The 21,932-nt window shown below is 47.1% G+C and overlaps 7 protein-coding genes across 7 annotated transcripts; 5 read left to right on the top strand and 2 right to left on the bottom strand.

The window, feature by feature from the left end:
• Positions 1-12: 12 nt before the first annotated feature.
• On the top strand, positions 13-3,148 carry F5147DRAFT_746513 (uncharacterized protein; the record flags this gene model as incomplete). Its single annotated transcript, XM_041439852.1, has 7 exons — positions 13-492; positions 548-838; positions 887-927; positions 971-1,203; positions 1,384-2,490; positions 2,521-2,748; positions 2,799-3,148. The coding sequence occupies 7 exons, from the start codon at positions 13-15 to the stop codon at positions 3,146-3,148; spliced, it is 2,730 nt and encodes a 909-aa protein (XP_041290944.1).
• A 61-nt stretch (positions 3,149-3,209) lies between these two features.
• On the top strand, positions 3,210-4,907 carry F5147DRAFT_775468 (uncharacterized protein; the record flags this gene model as incomplete). The annotated part of the gene is made up of 2 exons (XM_041441730.1): positions 3,210-3,575; positions 3,630-4,907. 2 exons carry the CDS (start codon positions 3,210-3,212, stop codon positions 4,905-4,907), a joined length of 1,644 nt encoding a protein of 547 aa, XP_041290945.1.
• A 280-nt stretch (positions 4,908-5,187) lies between these two features.
• Positions 5,188-5,805, top strand: F5147DRAFT_775469 (uncharacterized protein; the record flags this gene model as incomplete). The annotated part of the gene is made up of 1 exon (XM_041441731.1): positions 5,188-5,805. The coding sequence occupies one exon, from the start codon at positions 5,188-5,190 to the stop codon at positions 5,803-5,805; it is 618 nt and encodes a 205-aa protein (XP_041290946.1).
• A 2,738-nt stretch (positions 5,806-8,543) lies between these two features.
• On the bottom strand, positions 8,544-9,083 carry F5147DRAFT_746514 (uncharacterized protein; the record flags this gene model as incomplete). The annotated part of the gene is given in 3 exon segments (XM_041439853.1): positions 8,544-8,606; positions 8,636-8,727; positions 8,747-9,083. 3 exon segments carry the CDS (start codon positions 9,081-9,083, stop codon positions 8,544-8,546), a joined length of 492 nt encoding a protein of 163 aa, XP_041290947.1.
• Positions 9,084-10,250: 1,167 nt separating this feature from the next.
• Positions 10,251-14,232, bottom strand: F5147DRAFT_775471 (uncharacterized protein; the record flags this gene model as incomplete). The annotated part of the gene is made up of 20 exons (XM_041441732.1): positions 10,251-10,380; positions 10,441-10,481; positions 10,546-10,980; positions 11,027-11,250; positions 11,303-11,671; positions 11,723-11,877; positions 11,926-12,107; positions 12,176-12,355; positions 12,417-12,907; positions 12,965-13,018; positions 13,071-13,130; positions 13,188-13,247; positions 13,299-13,358; positions 13,410-13,469; positions 13,521-13,580; positions 13,634-13,654; positions 13,711-13,764; positions 13,813-13,839; positions 13,885-14,059; positions 14,104-14,232. The coding sequence occupies 20 exons, from the start codon at positions 14,230-14,232 to the stop codon at positions 10,251-10,253; spliced, it is 2,967 nt and encodes a 988-aa protein (XP_041290948.1).
• A 1,920-nt stretch (positions 14,233-16,152) lies between these two features.
• F5147DRAFT_579745 (uncharacterized protein) lies at positions 16,153-18,872 on the top strand (the record flags this gene model as incomplete). The annotated part of the gene is made up of 3 exons (XM_041431501.1): positions 16,153-16,511; positions 17,299-17,840; positions 17,920-18,872. Coding segments are annotated over 3 exons (1,854 nt in total), but the record flags the coding sequence as incomplete, so codon positions are not given.
• A 945-nt stretch (positions 18,873-19,817) lies between these two features.
• Positions 19,818-20,591, top strand: F5147DRAFT_579822 (uncharacterized protein; the record flags this gene model as incomplete). Its single annotated transcript, XM_041431505.1, has 3 exons — positions 19,818-20,010; positions 20,061-20,287; positions 20,340-20,591. Coding segments are annotated over 3 exons (672 nt in total), but the record flags the coding sequence as incomplete, so codon positions are not given.
• Between the last annotated feature and the right edge of the window lie 1,341 nt (positions 20,592-21,932).

Here is a 21,932-nt window from a genome sequence, read left to right on the forward strand (position 1 = left end):
TTCATCATCAAGATGTTTCAGTGTCCTTCGTGCCGCAAAAACGGGTTCAGTACTCATGAAGCCGTCGCACACCACATGAGCCAGCCTAGATCCGTGTGCAGTACCTGGATTGAAGATGTCATCCGCCTGAAAACAATTATTCAGCCCTTGGAAGATGATCCCATCAATGTCGACCAGGAGTCCTTCGTTCATGACAACTACCACTCGGCTTCTTACAATGACACTAACATTCAGGCTGCTGGGGGACTATTTGAAGAAGAACACATCCCAGCCTCCCGTAATGAATTTCTCGATCTCTTCCCGGGCTCAGCAGAAGTGTATGAAGGAGGATATACATTTCTTGGTTTGTTTGATGCGGATGAAAATAGTGCGCATCGTGTGCATAATCCCTATTACCCGTTTAGTGGACGGAAAGAGTGGGAGGTCGCATCTTGGCTGCTGCGTTCAGGCCTGAGCATGGGTAAAATTGACTCGTTTTTATCGCTAGAGATGGTTAGTAGTGCTCTGGCTCATCTCCCTCTGTGATAGTCTGACTTGACATGCTTAGATCAAGGCCCTCTCCTTGTCATTCCACTCTGCTAAGGAGTTACGAGGTCGGGCAGAGCAGCTGCCAAGTGGACTGCGATGGTTGTCTAGGGTGATCGAAACGGCACATCCCACGAAATCTCCTGTGGTTCTGTACTGGCGGGATCCTCTAGAATGCATCGCCAGCATTATGAACAATCCTTCCTTTCGCAATCAATTCAATGTCATGCCTCAAAAGGTGTACTCTACCGCAAAGCGAACCTGTCGCATCTACTCAGAATGGATGACAGGTGACGACGCATGGAATATGCAGGTATGTTGAATAATTTGTTTTGACTTCCACTCGCTCATCTCATTGCAGTCAGCGCTGCCTGATGGTGCTACTCTCCTCGGAATTATGTTGTCTCTCTGATAAGACCACCATTTCAGCTCTGACTGGCGATAGAGTCGCGCACCCTCTCATAATCAGTCTAGCGAACATATCTATGAACACTTGCGCCAAAATCTCATCCGACTCCTTTCTCCTTACTGCTCTACTGCCGGTGCCTAAATTCATTCACAAGAAGAAACACATGCGGGGTGTATTGGAGGACCGCCTCATACACCAGTGCTTAGACATCGTTCTTGAACCGCTTAAGAGAGCCGCTCGTGTTGGAGTCATGATGTTGGATCCCATGGGTAATAGCCGGCACTGCTATACAGGACTTGCGAGTTATATTGCTGACACCCCGGAAGCAATGATGTTATGTGCTGTTGGGGGTAAGACATCGCCATTGACCATGGCAATGTTTAAGCAGTTTGGGGACACTTTTCGACATGAACCCTGAACGAAGTCCACCACTCTCGCACAACTCAAAGTTGTCTATACATGGGCTGACCCCCTTGATCTTGAAGCATTTTTCCGTGAAGCGCAGAAATTTCAATTGAATGGAGTTGCTGAGTCATTTTGGCGCGATTGGATTCTGGCCGAACCATCCCATTTCTTCACTCCTGAACTCCTGCACCATGTACACTGGGAGTTTTGGGATCACGATGCGAAATGGCTCATTAATGCTCTTGGGGAATCTGAGATTGATTTTCGCTTTTCTGTCCTACCTCGCATTACTGGGTTGCGACATTTCCATGGAGGTATTTCGAAGTTAAAACAAGTCACTGGCCGGTGTCAACACGACATCCAACACTATATCATTGCAGTCTGTGCTGATGCTGCACCTCAAGGTGTCCTTACTGCCATATGTGCTCTCATGGACTTCCGGTATCTTGTGCAAGCTAGCCGAATCGACGATGACGGCCTTGAGCGTATTTCTGCTGCACTAAATAAATTTTATGCCCACAAAGACGCCATCATCACTGCTGGTCTTCGTCGTGGGGAGGGTAAAAAGGTCATCACCAACTGGCATATCCCCAAACTTGAGTTCATGCAGAGCATTGTCCCGAGCATCTGCAATACTGGTGTCCCCATGCAATGGACTGCGGATGCAACAGAACATGCTCATATCACTGTCGTTAAAGTTCCAGCTCGGTCGAGCAACAATAATAATTACGACCCGCAAATCTGCCGTCATCTTGATCGTGAGGAGAAGTGCTGTCGCTTTGACCTTGCCACAAGTCTACTCGATCACAACAAGCTACGATCAACAACTGTGGTTGAAGTTGACGAGGGATATGAGGGTGACGAGGGTGATGAGGGTGATGTTGATGAAGATATACCAGCGGACCTCTTATCCACTGTTGCTTTCCCTGGTCGCTCACGGCCAATCATGAATTATTTCATGGTTCCAAACAGTTTATGCCACAAGGATGTTGGCACTGTCCCTCGACCATTACACATGTTCACTGTTGGACAGACAGCATTCCATCTTGCTTACAGTCCATCAATCAGAAGTATCACTGTTGACGAGGCAGCTGTAAAATTTGGTCTTCCGGACTTACGACCTGCCATCGCTGATTTTCTCTACCACCATGGTATTCATGGGCAACATCATGTCCATCCAGTAGGTGGGGGGCGAAGAGCTGGACCTGACGTACAACTTCCATTCGACAACTTGCAAGTGTGGTTCAAACTGCGCTTGCAAGACACAGACTTTCATGATTCCAGCGCTATACAACCTGTGCAAACCCTCAATTGCACACCCCCTTGTGCTGCATGGCCCTGGGGCCGCTTTGATACTGTTCTCATTAATACCTGCGCTGGTTTCTCGTGGCCTGCCAGTGGGTTTCAAGGTACGCTCATACGTAATCCATGAGTGTTTTTTCGACTTTTTTCCCCTTAGGTCATAGCGTGGTTCAAATCAGGCTCATTATGAGGCTTCTCACAGGGAATGCATTGCAAGACTGCTTCCTCACTTACGTTCATCGCTTTGATTCTGTCACACTGTTGGGATCTGATGGTCGTGACCCGACTACACAGCTACATGTCTTCAAGAGGGCTAAGAGGTCGAATGGAACTCGCCTTGGCGATGTAATCTTACTGTCCCAGGTCAAGTCTCCCATAAACCTCATACCTCGGTTTGGTAGCATTGCAGATAACCGTCTCACTACTTCTAACTGCATGGAACACTGCTCGGAGTTTTGGCTAAACAAATACTGGAACAAACAATTATTTTTCTCCTTATCTACATAATAATTTATCAAATTGGGATAAGTTTTCGTAAAATTAGTCTTTGTTAGTTACGTCCGTCATCATGGCCATAGTAGCTCGAACTGTCGCGCCCACAATAAAACTGGGATCGTTTCCTGTCGTGCCCCGTTCGCATAATGTTACAACTATGAACAAGCTCACCAGCAAAGAGCTTGATCATCTGATCACTCATGAAGATCCAAAAGGAATCGGGCTGGGTCATTATCTACCACTGATCTTCAAATCATTCACTCAGCTAGACAATGTTCCCCTTGCAAGTGAGCTGAAGATTAAGTTGGGAAAGCTGCGGTGTAGCAAAGCAGCAAAGGTTCACTTTCAAAACTTCAAAGACGATGACATGGTGCCCTTGTATGATATCAATTCAAAATGCTGGAATTGGGACTTCCCTTCATCAGGGATCACTCCAGCAGTGCATATGCAGATTTTCACAGATAGTAAGATACTGATCAAATCACGTTGGTAGGGAGCCCAGGAGACAAATGAGTTTTCCTTTGGTCTTTATCTCAATGTTGTCTCAGAGGCCTTATCGATCGCGAATCCCAACCTCAAACAACTTACTCAAGCATCGCGCGTTTGGTACTCAGAATTTGCAACCCACGCAGTTCCAACTCAAGATATCCAACGGAAGCCTGACTTAGTTCTATCCGACCATGTCGTCCAGCTGGGCTGGAACAATTTCATGGTATGCGCTGAACTCACGTTTAGCGCTTACCAGCCTGCTGCACGTGTTGGCAGTTCCATGGACACCAAAGCTTACCTGTTGTTTCGTGGACAGCCATGGCGCCGTTTTGTACTGCTATTGTCCTTTTGTAATCGATACCGTGACCTTCACGTCCATCTGTACGACCATTCTGGGGGGCTGGTGTCCCCTGTGTTCAACATCGACAACAATCCAGATATGTATTTGCAAATACTCGCTGGGATCGTGTTTGGAGGTCCCCAGTGTCTTGGTTACGATTGTACCGTCGTATTTTATGTCACCCCTTCCAAACCTGCCAGCACTTCCCGTCGCACTGCCACGCCACACCAGGCCATCATGCACGACATTTCCAAAGACATCAGCTCGCTTGCACCTGGTATTGCCGAAGAAAGTCACCCATTCAGTAGCTCAAACGATTCTGTCGCTGCCAGTGGAGGCAGCAATTTTTCCGAAGAAGTGACACATTATGATCCTCCCACCGACACGTCACATGAGGGCACTCTGGTGGAATTTTTTGAAGATGGCCCGTTTCCTCTTTACGCCCTGTTTGCCTCTACTACAGGGGTACTTCAGCCAGAAATTGTTCCGGAGCCAAACGAGGACATCCCAACAGCGCTCTTCCCCCCTCCCCCCTCCAACAAGGACCCCATTGGTAAAATTCATGTCAAGGAGAAGTTCTACAATATACTCCACACCTTGTTCTACAGTCGAGGTCTTACGGGCAGGGGAACTGTTTGTTATTTGGTCGAGTTGGGGGGTGAGGAATTCATTATCAAAGACCATTGGGTGCAAGGACAGGATGACACGGACATCCTGAATGAGGTGGAAATGCTGAAGTGGATGCAAGGTGTCCCTGGTGTCCCTCACCTCGAAGACTATTGGATTGTTGAGAGGGAGAAGGGAGTTCCAGATACAACAGGTGACTTTCGCTTCAAGCATATCCAGAGCACATCCCACGCATTTCGCGCCCATGTTCGCCTTGTTCTCAAACCATGTGCCCGTCCATTACATCAAGTTCCTGAACTAAGAAAGAGCTGCTGACAGCCTTACGCGATATCATTTGCAGTAAGTATTCCTTGAATGCTCGAGCCAATCCCTTACTGATTGTTCTCCCCCCCAACACAGTCATACATGCAGCATCCTGATCGTGGTGTTGTGCATCGTGATTGCAGCCTTCACAACGCAATGATCGAAGATCTCCCTGGAGGCATACAGGGTTGTTTGATTGAATTGGGAGTTCGCAATCAATGTCTCTAATACTCACTGTGACAATAATACCCGTAGCATCCTCACCAGGGGCGGTATGGGCACAGTTCCATTCATGTCTCGCAAACTCCTTAGTCAATTGGTTCAAGCTGATCTCGCCCATTTGACTCAGCCCATCGTCAGTCCGACCTTCTCCAATCCGCCACAGTCTCATAAGACATCGTCTACCAGTGCTCCTCCCCAACCGCTTGCAACAATAGTGCAAAACCATTCCGATGATCTTGAATCCGTTCTATGGATATTCCTCTGGGTTCTCCTCAATTATTCGGGCCCTCTCGGGATGGAGCAGAATCAAGCTGGGTTGATGACGGAAGGCTGGAATGACCCAAACACCACGCTGTGTGTCGGGTCCAAATATGTCCTTTACCACTCAGGGAAGGCAGCATTCCTTCGTCAAATCGACCCCTACTTCGCGGACCTTACCCAGCTCGCAGATGATTGGTTGGAACTGATGAGGCACAATGATGAGCATCCGGTAGCCTTCGATGCAGTGCTGGAGCTCCTGGACTCTTTTCTGTCTAATTACAAGACAGAGGAGTTCTCTCCAGAGCGGTATTTCTCATCACAAGAGTTGAAGATTCCTCTGGGGGAAAATACTGTGAGGCGCAAGAGAGTTATCCCAGAGTCCAAGGGGACTTATTTTACACAGAAGCAGGCGAAGGCTGTTGTTTAATACAATTCCCTCAAACTACTATTGCGATTCTAATCTCACATTACTCTAGCATGACTTTCTTGTAGAATAGTGTACTAGTAAATGTACTTCTAGTACTACGAACTTTTCTATGACTCATTTTCACATCTTCAAGTTGTGCCAATGCGTTCACTGAGTTCAACTCTTTTTTTCTTCTATCACGTGACATGAGCAGTATACACTCGCGGATTCTCACATTCAACTGACATTCATGATCGCGTGCTACTAGTACTACTAGTATGCATCAGGTTTACTCTGTTCTTTGGCGAAGGACGGATCTACAGCGAAGGAGATGTCGGATGGGATCGGATGGCATGACTGCTATTACATGTGCACCTGGAGGTGTGTTACTCAATTTGTCTACCTTGCACTGATTTATTACTTTTATATTGACTTGGAAGGGCAACCGTATGGTATCGGATGGCAGCACCTGCTGCGATATTACACTGGATACTTCAAAGTCTGCCGTAGAATCTGGACACGAAGACTCAAATATGAGTAAGTTCGGATGGTAAATTCACGCGTTCTAGCTTTTGTCTTATTCCCTGCAACGATGCCCAGCCCTAGGAAGTCCAAGACTAGTAAGAGAAAGGCTCAAGCACTTTGGTCACCCCATTTTAGATACCTCTTAGGTTGATTGTTGTCTATAGAGATTTGTACCTAAGAGGTATGTTTCTGCTGGTCTCTCCAACGTTCCACGGTCCTTCCCTATTATTTTTGTGGACCAAAAGAGGATGTACTGCCCATGGACCATAGACCATTGGGACCATGTCATGGCACGTACCACAGGGTATTTTGGACCATATATCTAATGGATTTTCCCAGATATACCGGAGTGTCTGGGGTCACAAACCACCTAGATTTTCATTTTTTGCGATAATTTTCTGTTGATTCTGATGGTGAATAGCATTGAACTACCATGAATGTTTGTGTTATATCTACCATATAGAATCATATAATGGCTGAAATTGTGAATGCAATTGTATATTGCTCAATTTAGTGTCTTGCTAGGAAGACACTGTTCATTCTGAAGTCTGGTAGTATTTGTGGTCATATCTGTTTAGTTCTACTATAATTCAATCAATCTTCTCGCACTAATAATACAAAGGATACACTGTGACAATCAAGCCTGCACTAGGCTTGTATGATTGCATTACCATATTTGTCTATGTGTTACCGGCATACCTGGACCTACCTTTCTTATCTGTCACTCAGCTGAGCCTCTTTGACTAGTTTAAGCCCTATGTCCACACAGGTCCTGTCGATTGGTACATAATAATGTGGTATGGTTGTTACATGCTTTCGCTGCAGGTACACTGACTGAATTTTTACAGATGCATATCCCCATGCACCTACACTTGCTACTGACTTCACCTGTACATTCTGGAGTTTTACGTGGTACAATAAAAAAGAGCTCCAGAGTTGATAGCTAGGATGCTTCCTACCTTGGACCTTGGTAGTGGTCACCTAGTGTTTTAAAATATTGCACAATCATTACCTTCGTTGTGAACCATGGTACTTGTGACTCCCACCTTACCTTTGCCTAGGTGATTTCGCCCATCCTAGTTACCTTCGCCTGGATGCCAGGTTTACCAGTAATATCTTTAGTCATGATCCCATGGTAGAAAACAACATTGACAAGGATATAGACTACTTTGGGAGAACCGTATGTCATGTAGGGGAGACCACAAAGACATCATGACCTATGTAGGGTGGACCATATAGGGTGGACCACACCAACAGTATAGACCAACTAGGGCGGACCATATATCAGATATGGCAGGCCACAACACCATTGTAGAGTAATTAGGGAGGGCCATATGTCTCACAGGGCAGACCATAAAGACATTATAGCCTAAGTAGGGCAGACCGCAACACCATTATAGTCTAATTAGGGAGGACCATATGTTCCATAGGGCAGACCGCAAAGACATTATAGCCTACATAGGGCGGACCGCAACACCACTATAGACTAATTAGGGAGGACCATATGTCCCATAGGGCAGACCGCAAAGACATTATAGCCTATGTAGGGCGGACCACAACACCATTATAGACTAATTAGGGAGGACCATATGTGCCATAGGGCAGACCATAAAGACATTATAGCCCATGTAGGGCGGACCACAACACCATTATAGTCTAATTAGGGAGGACCATATGTCCCATAGGGCAGACCACAAAGACATTATAGCCTATGTAGGGTGGACCGCAGCAATGCTATAGACTAATTAGGGAGGACCATATGTCACATAGGGCGGACCACAAAGACAATATAGCCTACATAGGGTGGACCATATTTCATGTAGGGCAAACCACAACAACATGATAGACTAACTAGGGCAGACCATATATAATATAGGGTGGACCGCAACAACATGATCAGAATGCTGTACAGTACGAATCTATGATGTTGGTCCAGTACCCCTGCCAAGAAAAAAAAATTGATGAATTGCGCAAAATGCCCCTTATTTTACACATTTTCACTTTCCCAGATCAGCCCCCCCTCCCTATGTCAGTCCAGCACCCCCGCCAAGAAAAATAGATGATGATCAGAATGCTGTATGGTACAAATCTATGATGTCAGTCAGTTTCCCTTCCAAGAAATAATTGATGATGATTGGACTGCTGTACGGTACGAATCTATGATGTTGGTCCAGTACCCCCACCAAGAAAAAATTGATGAGGATTGGAATGCTGTACGGTATGAATCTATGATGTCAGTCCAGTACCCCCACCAAGAAAAAATTGATGAATTGCACAAAATGGTATGTGAGTTCTTTCTGTCTGTCATATGCACATGTGGGTTAACAAATATCATATTCCGCCATATATGTGCGGACACCTTGATGATCTCACCAAGCTTGTACATCAAGTCATATTCACTCTGCATAGCACCACCACCTGGCATCAACTGCTATACTGGGACGGACAGGTGGAGGCGGGACAGGCATAACGGTGAGAATCATCCACTCAGGATGAGCATACTCATCTGAAAGACCTATTAGATGAAGGTCAGAGTCTGACATCTTCTTGAACATTGTATAAACCTCTGAAGACGGTGTAATCAGCTGCTTGTCAGGCTGCATTGATTTCACATCCTCACCCTCATCTTTGGGTCTCTTGTATTGGACGAAAAGCTTCAGTCCTTCTTTCCTAATGGCCAGTTGTACATGACCACATCCACCATGACCTTTCTTGGGCTCATCCACATCTCCTTCAGCACCATCTTCCTTGGGCTCGTCAGTCTCACAGACCATCTTGGTCATGATCAGAATGCTGTATGGTACGAATCTATGATGTCAGTCCAGTACCCCCACCAAGAATGATCAGAATGCTGTATGGTGCAAATCTATGAAGTTGGTCCAGTACCCCCACCAAGAAAAAATTGATGAATTGCACAAAATGCCCTTTATTACAGACCCCCTCTCCCTATGTCGGTCAGTACTCCTGTGAAGAAAAATTGATGATGATTGGAATGCTGTACAGTATGAATCTATGATGATGGTCTAGTACTCCTGCCAAGAATGATCAGAATGCTGTACAGTATGAATCTATGATGATGGTCCAGTACCCCCGCCAAGAAAAAATTGATGAAGATTGGAATGCTGTACCATATGAATCTATGATGACGGTCGAGAAAAAATTGATGAATTTTGCAAAATGGTATGTGAGTTCTTTCTGTCTGTCATATGCACATGCAGGTTAACCATAGACTACTAAGTAAGGCAGAACATATGAGATAGTGTGACATACAAGTTACAAGGACAGGATAACCCACCCCACCCCCTTATTACACACCTTTTCACTTTCCCAGATAGCCTCCCCGCCCCCTATGTACTCGATTCATCACATAACTATTGTCTATGCACTCAATTTTCATTTGTTTCATTTTTTGTACATGTACTTGCCATATGATAAACTACATGGAAACATCCAGCATGTAAAGAACCATGAGATGTGGTGGTGCAAAATGAAGGCTGTGAAGTCAGAATATATTAATGAAAATGGTGCTACAATGCACCTTACAATGTTACTGTGGCGGCAGGTGTAGAATTCGTACCAAAAACCCTCAATAAGGTCATCGAGAATTCACATTAAGACTAGCAAATTTAAACGGTCACACTTCGGACAGTATTCTCTAGTGAGACGGCTGGAAAAACATAGTGATATTCGCATCAATGTCTATCACTTATCTGATCATAGTATGCACGTGACAATAAAAAGGCATAAAGCATAAGTGATGAAGGGGCATACACATAAGGGGCATAACATGACGAGCAACTGGACAGGGCACGAGTGAGTGAGGTTAAAACATAATATGAGAAGTTGCAACCCAGTAAGGATCCAAACCAAAACATGCGAGAATGATATACTTGCTATGAAGATCAGTAGGAATCAAATTCATACTCAGCTTCAACAGCCACTCAACGGCCGTGCTGGCGTGAAGGCGAACGATCAGTATAGGGTGCCGCTGACGAACGAGATGGTAAGCGCGCAGCGTTCCTATTTGGGACGGCTCGTGCCATGGACAGAGCACGAGCAATCGGCTTATGACTAAGGGAATGGCAATGAATTAGCACCGTAAAATAAAATGACAATTGAATAGTAACTTACTGATGCCCAAGAGTAGACCTTTGATCCATGCTTGTCCTGTCCTGCGATTCAAAAGGTTGGTTGAGATTGAAAAAATAAAATAAAATAAAGATGTAGACGACGTACGCGCATCCTGGCCCAATGCCTATCATCTACCACGGCAGTCTCGATGTCGTCGGCCTCACTGATAGTTTCATAATCACCACGAGGTCGTTTCCGAGTGTCAGACTTAGAGGCCAAAGAATGGCGGATGTCTTCACACAGACGGTTGTACTGGGATTGTCCATGGGCTGCATTTGCATTTGAACCTCGAGGCGTAGCAGGGGAAAAAGGAGATGATGGTGGGAGATTGTCATAGTCATCTGGGGGGTCACTGTAGTCAGCGTGATTGTCATAGTCCATGTGCCTAGGGACAAATTGATTGGAGCGCGGAGCCCCAGCGGCGGAGTGCGAAGCCCCAGCGGCGGAGCGTGAAGCCCATTGGTTAGAGCGCGTAGCCCCAAGGTTAGAGCGCGGAGCCCCAGAGGTGGCACATGGAACCATACCACGTGTGTGAGAAACCTGCTGGTAATGAGTACAAAGATCTTCAGTTGAATCATAAATTTACCAAGTTAGGACGTGGAGCCTCTGAGCCAGAATGCTCTGCACTTGCATCTGAGGTCGGAGTTTCTGGACGAATCATGCCTATATGCTTGCAAGTGACGTGGGGAGGGAGATCCTTAATAAATTTTTCTGAATCTTTGAGACGACGTAAGATGACACCATCTGTATCAATGACAAGAGGGATTTCGAACACCTCGCCAGTGTACGAGGTAAGGTCTTGCAACTGAACTGTAGTGCGAAGATATTAATCGGTGGCGATTTCGAATACGGGAAAACGCACGAGGATTCCAACCCTGGATAGATAAGAGAACATCAGGCACCTCCACGACCACGCCCTTTGTTCGTCGATGCTCATTAGACTTCTTGGACTTGCCTTTCCGCTTGGCCATCTTGCCTTTCTCTGCATCGCTATCATCCTCATCCTCATCTCGGCCCAACTCAGCTTCATACATCTCACTGAGATGAATCCTCAAATACGGACCCACCAGGGCGCGTAACTGACTTGCGGACAGCGATTTGAGGTCAAAATCAGGGCCAGGGGGCTGAACTCCGGCGGGCCAGTCATGGATGCATAACCTTGTCGAGTACAGGACGTCAAGCATTGTCATCCATCTACTATTGGAAGTCTTTAGCACATGACCGGCTTCAGCTATTAAAAATGTGAGTACAATGGCAGTACGATCAGGTGAGAGATACTAACCAAATGCTTCGCTGATAACCACAGGTGCAACCATGCGATTTCTATCCCTGTCGGATTTACCATTGCATAGAAGCGAAGCATTGGCAACCGGGGCAGGCGGCGGAAGAAAATTGATATTCTTGCCTCCTGCTTGCGCAGCTTCTAAATCCTTGTACCTGTAGTATGTTAGCATGACGTAGCCTCTAATTAAAAACAAAACGCACTTAAGGATTGTCGTGATCTCATCTATCATATGCTTGGCATCAACTCGTTGAGCGTCAATGAGGGCCTTTACAATATCTGACCCCGCAAAAAAGCCAGAGGCCTGGCGGCCAGACTCCTCATCTCCTGGATAAATCACAATGCCAGCGACATGAATTCTGTATGTGCGGTGCCAGTACAAAGCCTTCAGAAGGTCGCATTATCAATAAACGTTAGTTACCAGTAAACGTTAGTCACCAAAACAGCACTCACCGATTTCGCAAATATTTCACGGACTGCCATCATAAGACTGCATGACTCTCGAGAGGATAGATCGTCAGGAGTGGCAACCGCATGATCAAAATGCTCTCGGATTTGTTTCCAGAGAGCCGCGTTCTTAGGGTCCTTGTGTGAGTGGGCATGATAATGCTCAGCCTGCTTGGCTTTCCATGCCTGCAAGCTCGCTGAAAGGGTATGAACATAGATCGGAACAACCTTCAGCGCAATAACATACCTGCTTTGGATGGGTGCAGCACAGTTTTAAACCAGGCCTGATGCTGGTTCCAAATGGACCCTTGCGAGTTGCTTTCCTAGCTAATCCTGCCTCCGTCAGAATGACCTGCTGATGTTTCCCAAACTGTTTGCCAATTTCAGTCGCTTCCTCCTGGACCCTCCTCCCAAATTCATGTACTGCCAGAATAGCTTCCTTAGATAGTCTGCCCGCTTTGCGCGTGGTCTCGTCCCCGTCTTCAAGCTTGTCTTCTTCGTCGCAACCCTCAGAATCATCATCATTGTCGTCTGCCTCTGCCTCTGCCACTGCTTTGCCCTTCTGATGTCCCTCTGTAGATGGGCTGGGGGACCTCATGGGATTTGCATGGCGCTCTGCTTTCTTTCGCTGCTCTTCTGTTGCAGCCCAGTTGCTATCAGAGCCAGAGCTCTCTACAGATTTCCCCTCGTCAGAAGGTAAGTATGACTTCCGGGCACCGGATCTGCGTGGGCGATGGGCTATCGATGTTACCAAACACATGAGCGGTGTACTACCAAATGTATAGTGAAACCTACCTGCAGTATTCTCCCTTTTGTTTGTTTTGATCACGCTGTGAGCGTTGGATGGAGCTTTTATAAATTATGTTAGTGTATGTACTATGAATTGGATGAAGAAACTTACATGCATTGATCCTCCTTTCATTAACCGCTGCATGACCATCGGGTTCATTCAAGGACGGAACTGTCGTATGACATGTTTGGTCATTTCACTTAAAAAAAAATGTAACACGAAACCTACCTGCAATGTTGACCCCGTTGTTCGTTGCTATGTTGCTGCCGTGCTCGCCGTCAGACTGAGCTGTGATAAATATATTAGCAGTGTACCATGAGATGTTTGAAGAAAAATCACCCGCAGTCTCATCTTGTTCATTTGTCGCTGCAGGATTGCCAGACTCGCTGTTGGATGGAGCTATAATGGAATATGTTAATTGTGTACCATAAATGATGTAACAAAACTTACCGGCTGTTGTCTCCCTTTCGTTCGTCGCTGCAGGATTGCCAGACTCGCTGTCGGACGGAGCTATAATGGAATATGTTAATTGTGTACCATAAACGATGTAACAAAACTTACCGGCTGTTGTCTCCCTTTCGTTTGTCGCTGCAGGACTACAATATTCACCATTGGATGGACCTGCAATACGTATTAATTATTTACAACCAAATGACATGAATGGTGGAACTTACGTTGGGTTTGATTTTTGTTGCCTGTTACTAAAACACTGTCAATGCCAAAAACTATTTTGCAGATGGGTAAACAATACCTGTACCCGTGTCACTCTCATTGCGGAGAACAGAACTGTCATCCCTGGGAGAAGCTGAGGGACAAGAGTTATTCAAAGTTGAAGACCAAAGAGAAAACAAACCTTCAACTTGCTGTGTATCATTATCCTCTGTGGAATCATCAGCAGTAGTCAGAAGGTGGTAAGTGAACTTACCATCAGGGTCAGATAACTGTGCCTCGGGATCCTCACTTGCATCATTGGACTTGTTCCTGACGAATGAATGCCTGGCAAAATTGGAAAAGAAAATTTCTTCCTCAGCAGATGATGTCAAAGGGTCAGAACGTTCGGACCTTCGAAGGGGACGAGCCTTAGGCCGAGGGCGAGGTACCTAACAACGAGTCAGTAGATGGCAAATGACTGCTATAAGCTTACATTGGCGTTGGCCGACTTTGGACCAGGGTGGGAACATGCTTCGTTGCCATCCTTTGACGTATGGGTAGAAACCTGGTCGGCTCGAAGTGGGACTTTTGACTGGCGTCCAGAGCGGGTAAGAAGAGGCATATTTGAAACTGTTCCTCGTAGTCACGAAGATACGAAGAAGGTATGATATCTTGAAAGAAACACGAAGTTTCTCCACAATTGTATTGCACCGACGCGAAGTCAGGTAAGGATACGCGAAAGAGAAATTCTGATTGTAAGAGCAAGTAAAAAAAACTAGAAATTGAAAGGGTACCTACAGATCGGATAGCATTATATATACAATCACAAGACCCTAAGGTGGTTAGTGGGTTTGGGATTGCCAAGGAATGATTCTATTCGCTTGACAGCCGAACAAAGTGGGCGCCACGGATCATGCAGGATGTGACAGTAACGAAATGGAGCCAAGAAATTGGTAAGAAGATCTGTGATAACAATGAACATTAGAACCAACTCTAGAACATGCAGTAGATCAACCAATCACGCTACAAGTTGATAGATCTGCGTTAAGTATGAATCCCTACAGTAGAACAAGCGGTAGACTGACCATTGTGATACAATGAAACTCTGATTCAAAGGTTCCTGATAGATAGTAAGCTACATGAGGGAGTACCAGGGATAGAGAAACAAACTGACCGATGACACCGAAAACGAATGGTGCTGGTCATGGATCGGATGAACGGGAAGATAGTAAGCCACATGAAAAAGTATCAGGGATCGAGTGAACGCATTGAGGGATAGAGAACCAAACTGACCAATGAAATTGAAAATCGAAGGTTGCGCGAGTCCCCAAAATGACACGAAGGAAAATCAGTAGTAGATAAAACAAATAAATTGTGCACTCAACTGAAGGAGATGGGCGTCACACCAGCAAGTGAGGCACAAGGCAAACGAGACCCAAAAAGACATTAAGGAAAGTCAGAAGAAGGAGTAGAGGAAGAGAAATAAGTGCGCACTCAACTGAGAGGCTCGATGCTGAAGGTCCAAGCAAGACCGAGCGGATAGAAAATATAGGGCACTCCCACGGAGGATCTTCAACCCTACTGGTGCTGCAGCGGGTGAGCAGCCAGGGCGATCCTCCAGACATGCAGTCTAGGAGTGATTGATCAAAGACACGAAGTCAATGGATCAGGATGTGAATGGCACGAAGCCAATTCAAAATAGGATGGGACCAGGAAATCCAGGTGGAACGTTTGTCGGGGCGAAAGATAAGGGTGGTAGGATGATGGATGGAGGACGATGGAGACGACGATGGACGATGGAGACGATGGACGAGCGAGATTGAGTAAGTGCAAAGATATGGGACTTTCCCACAATCGAACTTGCAACTAACATTTAGTCGGAACTTCATTTGGGATTTTCCCACTTGATGATATTTCTCTTTTGCTACTAACTACTGTCGCTGATCCTCTCTTTTCACTCATCCCCATGTTTCTATCGTCCCCCCAGGATATCACTCAACTCCGGCCTGTATCCATCCGAACTGGCTTCGTGCCGTTCATTTTAATTGATCAGTTGACTGCGCGTCGCTGGTCTAACACTCCTAGACTACGTGTCTGGAGGATCGCCCTGGCTGCTCACCCGCTGTTGCACCAGTAGGGTTGAAGATCCTCCGCAGGAGTGCTTTGCAACTGGATCTTATCTGCACCGCTCGTCCTTCAAGTTTCTTTTTGACATCTTCATTGAGCGTCTCACAGCCAGTGAGGTATTCACTTGTCTTTCATTTACTTTTTACTGATTTCCTCTTACATCCTTATCCTGGCGTTATTGCTCTCTTCCTGGTCAGCAACTCGAACTCCCACAATTTTACTCCGCAACTGACACAAGGTATGTCTACTTTTTCGCTTGTTCATTGCGTTGTGCAGTGAAGACTTGTAGTACACATCATGCCCAACGCCCTGACACTATTCAAAGCGAATACCGCCCTCCCAGACAGTATGTGTGTCTCCATCTGTCTTTCATGTGCTAACACCAAAGTTTCGAACAGCTTGGTTACAAGCTTTCGACGCTCGCGCCGTTGCTGTGCAGGGCAATCTTGTCATCACGACTCCCAACATGCACTTCGTTCCGGAATTCCGTCACTTCGACGATGAAATCTTACAAGTGCGCGCAGATGGTCACTTTGGTGTTATCGATTGTTTCCAATGGCCTCAGGCTTACGACGATACATTTTGCTATGCCGCTTGCATACCTCGAAAGGAGGCCTTTCTGTCTCCTCACCCACTTTATTGGGCCTGGTTCACCCCTACCCAGAATGATCTTAAGTCCATTCCTGGGAATTCGTTTCCTGTGGGCACACTGGCGTCGGATAAGGTCGAAGGCTTGCAATCCCTCTTCAAGCTGGCAGAACAACGACTCCATGAGTATAGACAGGCTCAGCCAGACAGAGGCCAAGTCATATATGGCTGCTGTTACGTCGACTTGTGGGTCGGCGTGTGCGAACTAGGATGGGTCTTCTCAGCGACGACTCGAGTGAGTCTACTGAAGCTGAGCGTGGTCTGGCCTTGACGGAACGTCAAGGATTCCTCCGGCGATCTCGGTAAGATGGCGCTCGTCGAGATGCAGGGCTAGCGGATACGTGCTAAGTCGTATGGGGGCGACTTAGAAGTGCGGTCTCACACAAGGAAGCTGGTAGGCTTAGATGAGCAAGTTCTGGGGATGAACCTAGTAGATTAAAGTAAAGTCTAAGTACAATAATCTGTGTCTACTTATAGGGAAGTACTACAAGTATTCTAGCTCAGTCTGTAATCAATAGTATATCGTAAATCTATGATAGCAAGACATGAGGTTCAGATAAGATACATGAGGCTTAACCTCTGATCAAGCATGCTGCGCCAAGGGCAGCTGCGCATAGGTACAGGAAGCGCCAAGCGCGCTCCGGATCTTCATGAAGCGACATGTGGTATGCATGCGCTGATCTAGGGTGTCCATGAGGCGTACAGCCTCCATGGGTTAGGTACAAGGCCGTCTAGGCCAGGGGCGGGGTCATAGCGCCAGGCGGGGTCATAGCGCCAGGGGCGGGGTCATAGCAGTCCAGACCACTGTCTTTCTAGGCGCAGGCGGCGCACCGCCGCGCGGAGAGTCTAGCAGAGTGGGGGCAGGCGTAGGGAGAGCTGGGGCTCTGGTAGGTGTTACAGATCCCTGTAACAGCTGCCTTTTGTCCCTCCGACATGCCGTCGCACGCTTGAAGTCACATCCCCTCACATTTCGTGATCTTCTCATTTTCGTCACCGATGCTCAGCGTCTCTTTCTTGATATCTACTCTGACATCGACTGGGTACTTATAGCTCAGCCTCTCACGACTTCAGGCCTTCGTCATGCTGTTCGGGGCGATTGGATGGGCACTTTTGTGCAGAGTAGCGACGTCTGCGAGAAGTTATTCTGCGCTGGTGTCCCCGTTTGGTATGTTCGCGCAAGCGCATACATTCCCCCGAACATGAAGGTTGTCGAACCAGTTTTACTTACCCGTCCAGATCACATCATCATTGGCATGTACACGGAGGGCAGTAAAGTTCGCCCATTCGAAGTGATATACCACGGTCCTGGTGGTCATAGTTGTCATGTGCACGTTCGCCGCCTATACGCAGGTACAACGCACTTAGACCCCAAGGCAGCCAACCCTCAACCATCGTCCAGCTCGAATTCCGATCCTAAAGGATCTAGTCATGGCAAGGCGCCATCTCGACAGAAGAGTAAGCCAAAGCACCAGCCATGTAAGCGCCTCTTTCTTTTGTGCACGTTGGATACTCACCATTTTAGACTCCATTGAAGCTCGTCCTGCTCAGTCAGGCGAATCCAGGGACAAGTGGCAAGACCCTGACACTCCTTACCTTCCACCGCCGAACCTGCATTGGGAAGCAGCGATGAAAATTGCAATTAGGGACCAGTCGCGCATTCACACGCCCTACGTTATCGATCGGGGGTATAGATTCCCTGAGCCTGCTCTTCTTATCGGCCCCAAACTGCCTGAACGTCTGCAGATATATCTTGCCAATTGGCTTGCATCTCGTGTGCTGTGGGTAGGCCGAGTCGACCACGATCCTCCACGCACTTATCCCACTCCTCAACTCTGGCGCGACTTCCTTGGTAGTGTGCCTTCTGCCCAGCCACAATCTCATCAGGAGAAAGCTCCTGACAGAAATGGTCTTACGGCCACCGAGAAGCGGAAGCAGGTGATGCGGGAGTTGTTCGGCGATGATTTGCTAGAATCTCAGGGCGATGTATTTTCGCCAGATGGAGTTGTTGAATTTCGGGGTGAAGAAATCTCCATCGGCAGTCTTACTAATCCTTCCGCTCTTCTAGCCCAGAAGGTCACATGGGAGCTGTTTGAACTTGGCTTTCGATACGAGTTGAGGGATCTTGATCGTCACTTGGCGCAGAGACAATGGAAGGAAGATCCAGCTGGTCGTGAGCAACTCCTCCATGGCATCTTCCCGGGCGACGCTGGTCTAGTGATGTGGTCAGAGCCATTTCCGTCGGAACATTACGGGTTGTGGGATAACACCCTGAAGGGCTGTCTTCCTTACGTGGAGAATTTTCGCCGACTGCTTTGCGATTGGGATGGCGTGCTGCCTCTTCTTATGACCCCGCTGACATCAGACAACTTCACAGATACCAAGTCTTGGGAAGTCAAGCGTGTAGCCATGGCATTTTACGTCCAGACATTTTTTGATCATTTCGGCAGGCCTCCCATCGTACCCCATTCGCTTCCCATGCAATCATGATTCCATAGTTGTCCTAGCGTATTTTCTGTTGTTCGTTCTCGTTACCTTACAATGCAATTGATGCTGTTGTGTTCCTTCTAGTAGTGCGTTCCATTATGTTCCTTCTAGTAGTGCATTCCGTTATGCGGCTGTGTATCATTACCATCAGCGGACTACAATCTTACTCCGGCATTACAATCTGTATGATTTATTTTCTTGTTCTTAGATTTATGCCTTCACCAGATCAAGATACGTATTCACTGCGTGCATGTTTCAGACATTGAGCCAGAGACTCATCATGATGGCGGGGTGGTGAGTTCACTTTGTGTTCTATGCTATGACAACAAGGCTCATGCTTTCTTCTGGAACAACTTAGTATAGCCATGAAAGGATTTCAAATAACAAATGATTTGCACTACCGCACATAAGTTACGTGATTCCTCAGCCTAATGCAATTGTTTTGATTTTTCACTAGCGATTTTACTTTGTCCATCAACCTCCGCCACCACTGGTCACTATAATCAAACTTCCCCAGACTGCGCTGTCCGTGGGCTGAGTTTCCCTGGTTGACTTCAGTGTCACAGTTTCCTGCCTTGTTGACTTCGAGTCTTGAGGTATTACGCAATGGCAGTCCGCCGTCCAAAACCTCGACGTCGCAAGGCAACGACCCACCATTCATCACCTCCGTCAATATATCAGCTGACTACTAGCATTTGCGAACCTCGGATGCTCAACTAGATGGAAACGTCCCCGCGAGACAACGAAACTCGACCTCTATCTTCCTGGCCCACCACCCATCTTAGTTCTGCCAGGACGACAACGTCTAGCACAGCAAAGGCTACGTCGTTCATCATCCATATGTAGGACGGAACCCTGAACAGATGGACTGATGGACCTGTGTTTCCCTTCAGCGACTCAATACATTTTTCTAATGACGCTGGTCCCCGTCGTCTCACCAGCTCCCAGAAAAGGGCTAATCAATGGCGCAGATGGTCTGAAGATGTAATTCTGCGCATGATAGTGCCCTATCTATCATACATTCAAGAGACTGTATCGCTACGTCATGCCAACATGCCAGCAATACGTCATCGGACTGGTGGAGAGTGCAGAACTGGGTGCAGAACTCGTAGCATCAAAGTTGCATGCGTGTTTTTTGACGGTATGTCATCATATTTTTCTCTTCTAACTTCAATCTGATGTACATTACAGCTTTCGAGGAAATCACCATCATCGCCTGCCCTTGTTCGCCTGCCCCGCTTCAGCTTCTTCATTGCGGGTTTTTTCCATGTGCGCCCGTGGCACCCTCCCTGGCAGTCGACTTACGACTTCTCGAGTTCGTCCACCTTCTTTTTCTTCGTCAGTCTCCCAACCAAACGGCGTGGTGTGATGCGCTGGAGACCTTTCTGGACGGAATGAAATATAAGTTGAGGCTGAAGGTAAAAAAATTCTGATCTCATCGTTGCATATCCATGCTTAACCTTCCTACAGGATAGCTTACGGCGTCGCTTCAGCAATGCGTTCCACTGGTACCAGGTCTTGACTGTATTGGCTCAGGACCACATTTCTACGCTCGTCGTTGGTTCCCGGAAAGATGGTGCTCCTGTGGACCAACCTAGTGATTATCTCCGCTCGCGGTGCCCACTCTGTTTTGGAGGGAACAATTGGCGAAACGGAACAAGAGATTCTCTTCCTATGTGCGTTATTTCTTACTATGCTACCACATCGATTAATCATTTGTAGGCCAGATGTTATCGTTTGCATTGACGCGTGCTTTACACAGAAACGCTCTGCAAATCCTTCGCGGTGCTACTGGCAGTGATCCTCCTAACCCGACACCATCCTTCTTTCTACCGACGGATGATGTAAAAGCAATGGAAGATTTTGTTGAAAGGTGTCGCGGAGACAGACGGCAAGCAAGGACCTCGAGGGTTGAACCTGATGAAGATAGCTATGAGAAGGGCATGCGCATACCAGTATCTGTCTTGAACGGATGTGGCGACTCCTTCATTGCTGCAGACGAAAAGCGGGAGAAGGCAAGTACTCGTTTCTTTACCGATACTGGTCTTATGGCACTGGTTTGTAGACATGACCGTGTCCTATGGATTGCGAACCTGACGTCTGCAGGAGAAAAGCAACATTATGCGCTTGCTCTCTTGGACCGATTGTTCAAACATATACCTACTCAGATGACCATCGGGCTTTTGTACGACATTGGATGCCAGCTCGAACGGAGCTGTCGCAAGTGGAATTTCTTGGATGATTCTACTCTATCTCGCATCGCATTTGCTGTTGCTGTGTTCCATGCGTATGGTCACCAGTGGCCGTGTCAGATCGTTTACCACCCTAGGAAGCGAGAGGGATTCGGCTTGTCTGATGGTGAGGGATGTGAACGATTATGGAGTTTCCTCAAGCCTCTCATCCCTTCCCTGCGTGTTTCAGGGGTACGTATGCTCTTTTCTAATCAGTCTATTAATCTCACTCTTCGGCACAGTCTAATCAGCGACTATTCGTCCTCAATACTCAAATTCGCCACTTAGACTCGAAATCATTGCAAGCATTCGGACACTGGCTCCATCGGCATTGGATCCACTGTCAATCAAAGAAGAATGATGCGCTGGACCGTTTACATGAGTTGGAGTTGGACGAGAATATGCTCCGTGTAGAGTGGAAGGCCCAGGTTGATCACCAGACGCGACCCACACTGCGTATGTAAATATCTAAGTGTGCTTACTGCTTAACTGAACATCATGTAGGACAATCTAAAAATAAGGCAGCGGAGGTGATCACCATTATCCTAGCACTAGAGAAGACGCTACAAACTCAGGAGGCCTCCATACGCGAACTCGAGATGCAACTCCATGCTGTCCGTGTTACGCTGACCGTCGGTCGGCGTGTGCGAACTAGGATAGGTCTTCTCAGCAACGACTCGAGTGAGTCTACTGAAGCTGAGCGTGGTCTTGCCTTGACGGAACGTCAAGGATTCCTCCGGCGATCTCGGTAAGATGGCGCTCGTCGAGATGCAGGGCTAGCGGATACGTGCTAAGTCGTATGGGGGCGACTTAGAAGTGCGGTCTCACACAA

Source organism: Suillus discolor, assembly GCF_016758755.1.
Source record: "Suillus discolor strain FC423 chromosome Unknown F5147scaffold_40, whole genome shotgun sequence".
In the NCBI taxonomy this organism is placed as follows: domain Eukaryota; kingdom Fungi; phylum Basidiomycota; class Agaricomycetes; order Boletales; family Suillaceae; genus Suillus; species Suillus discolor.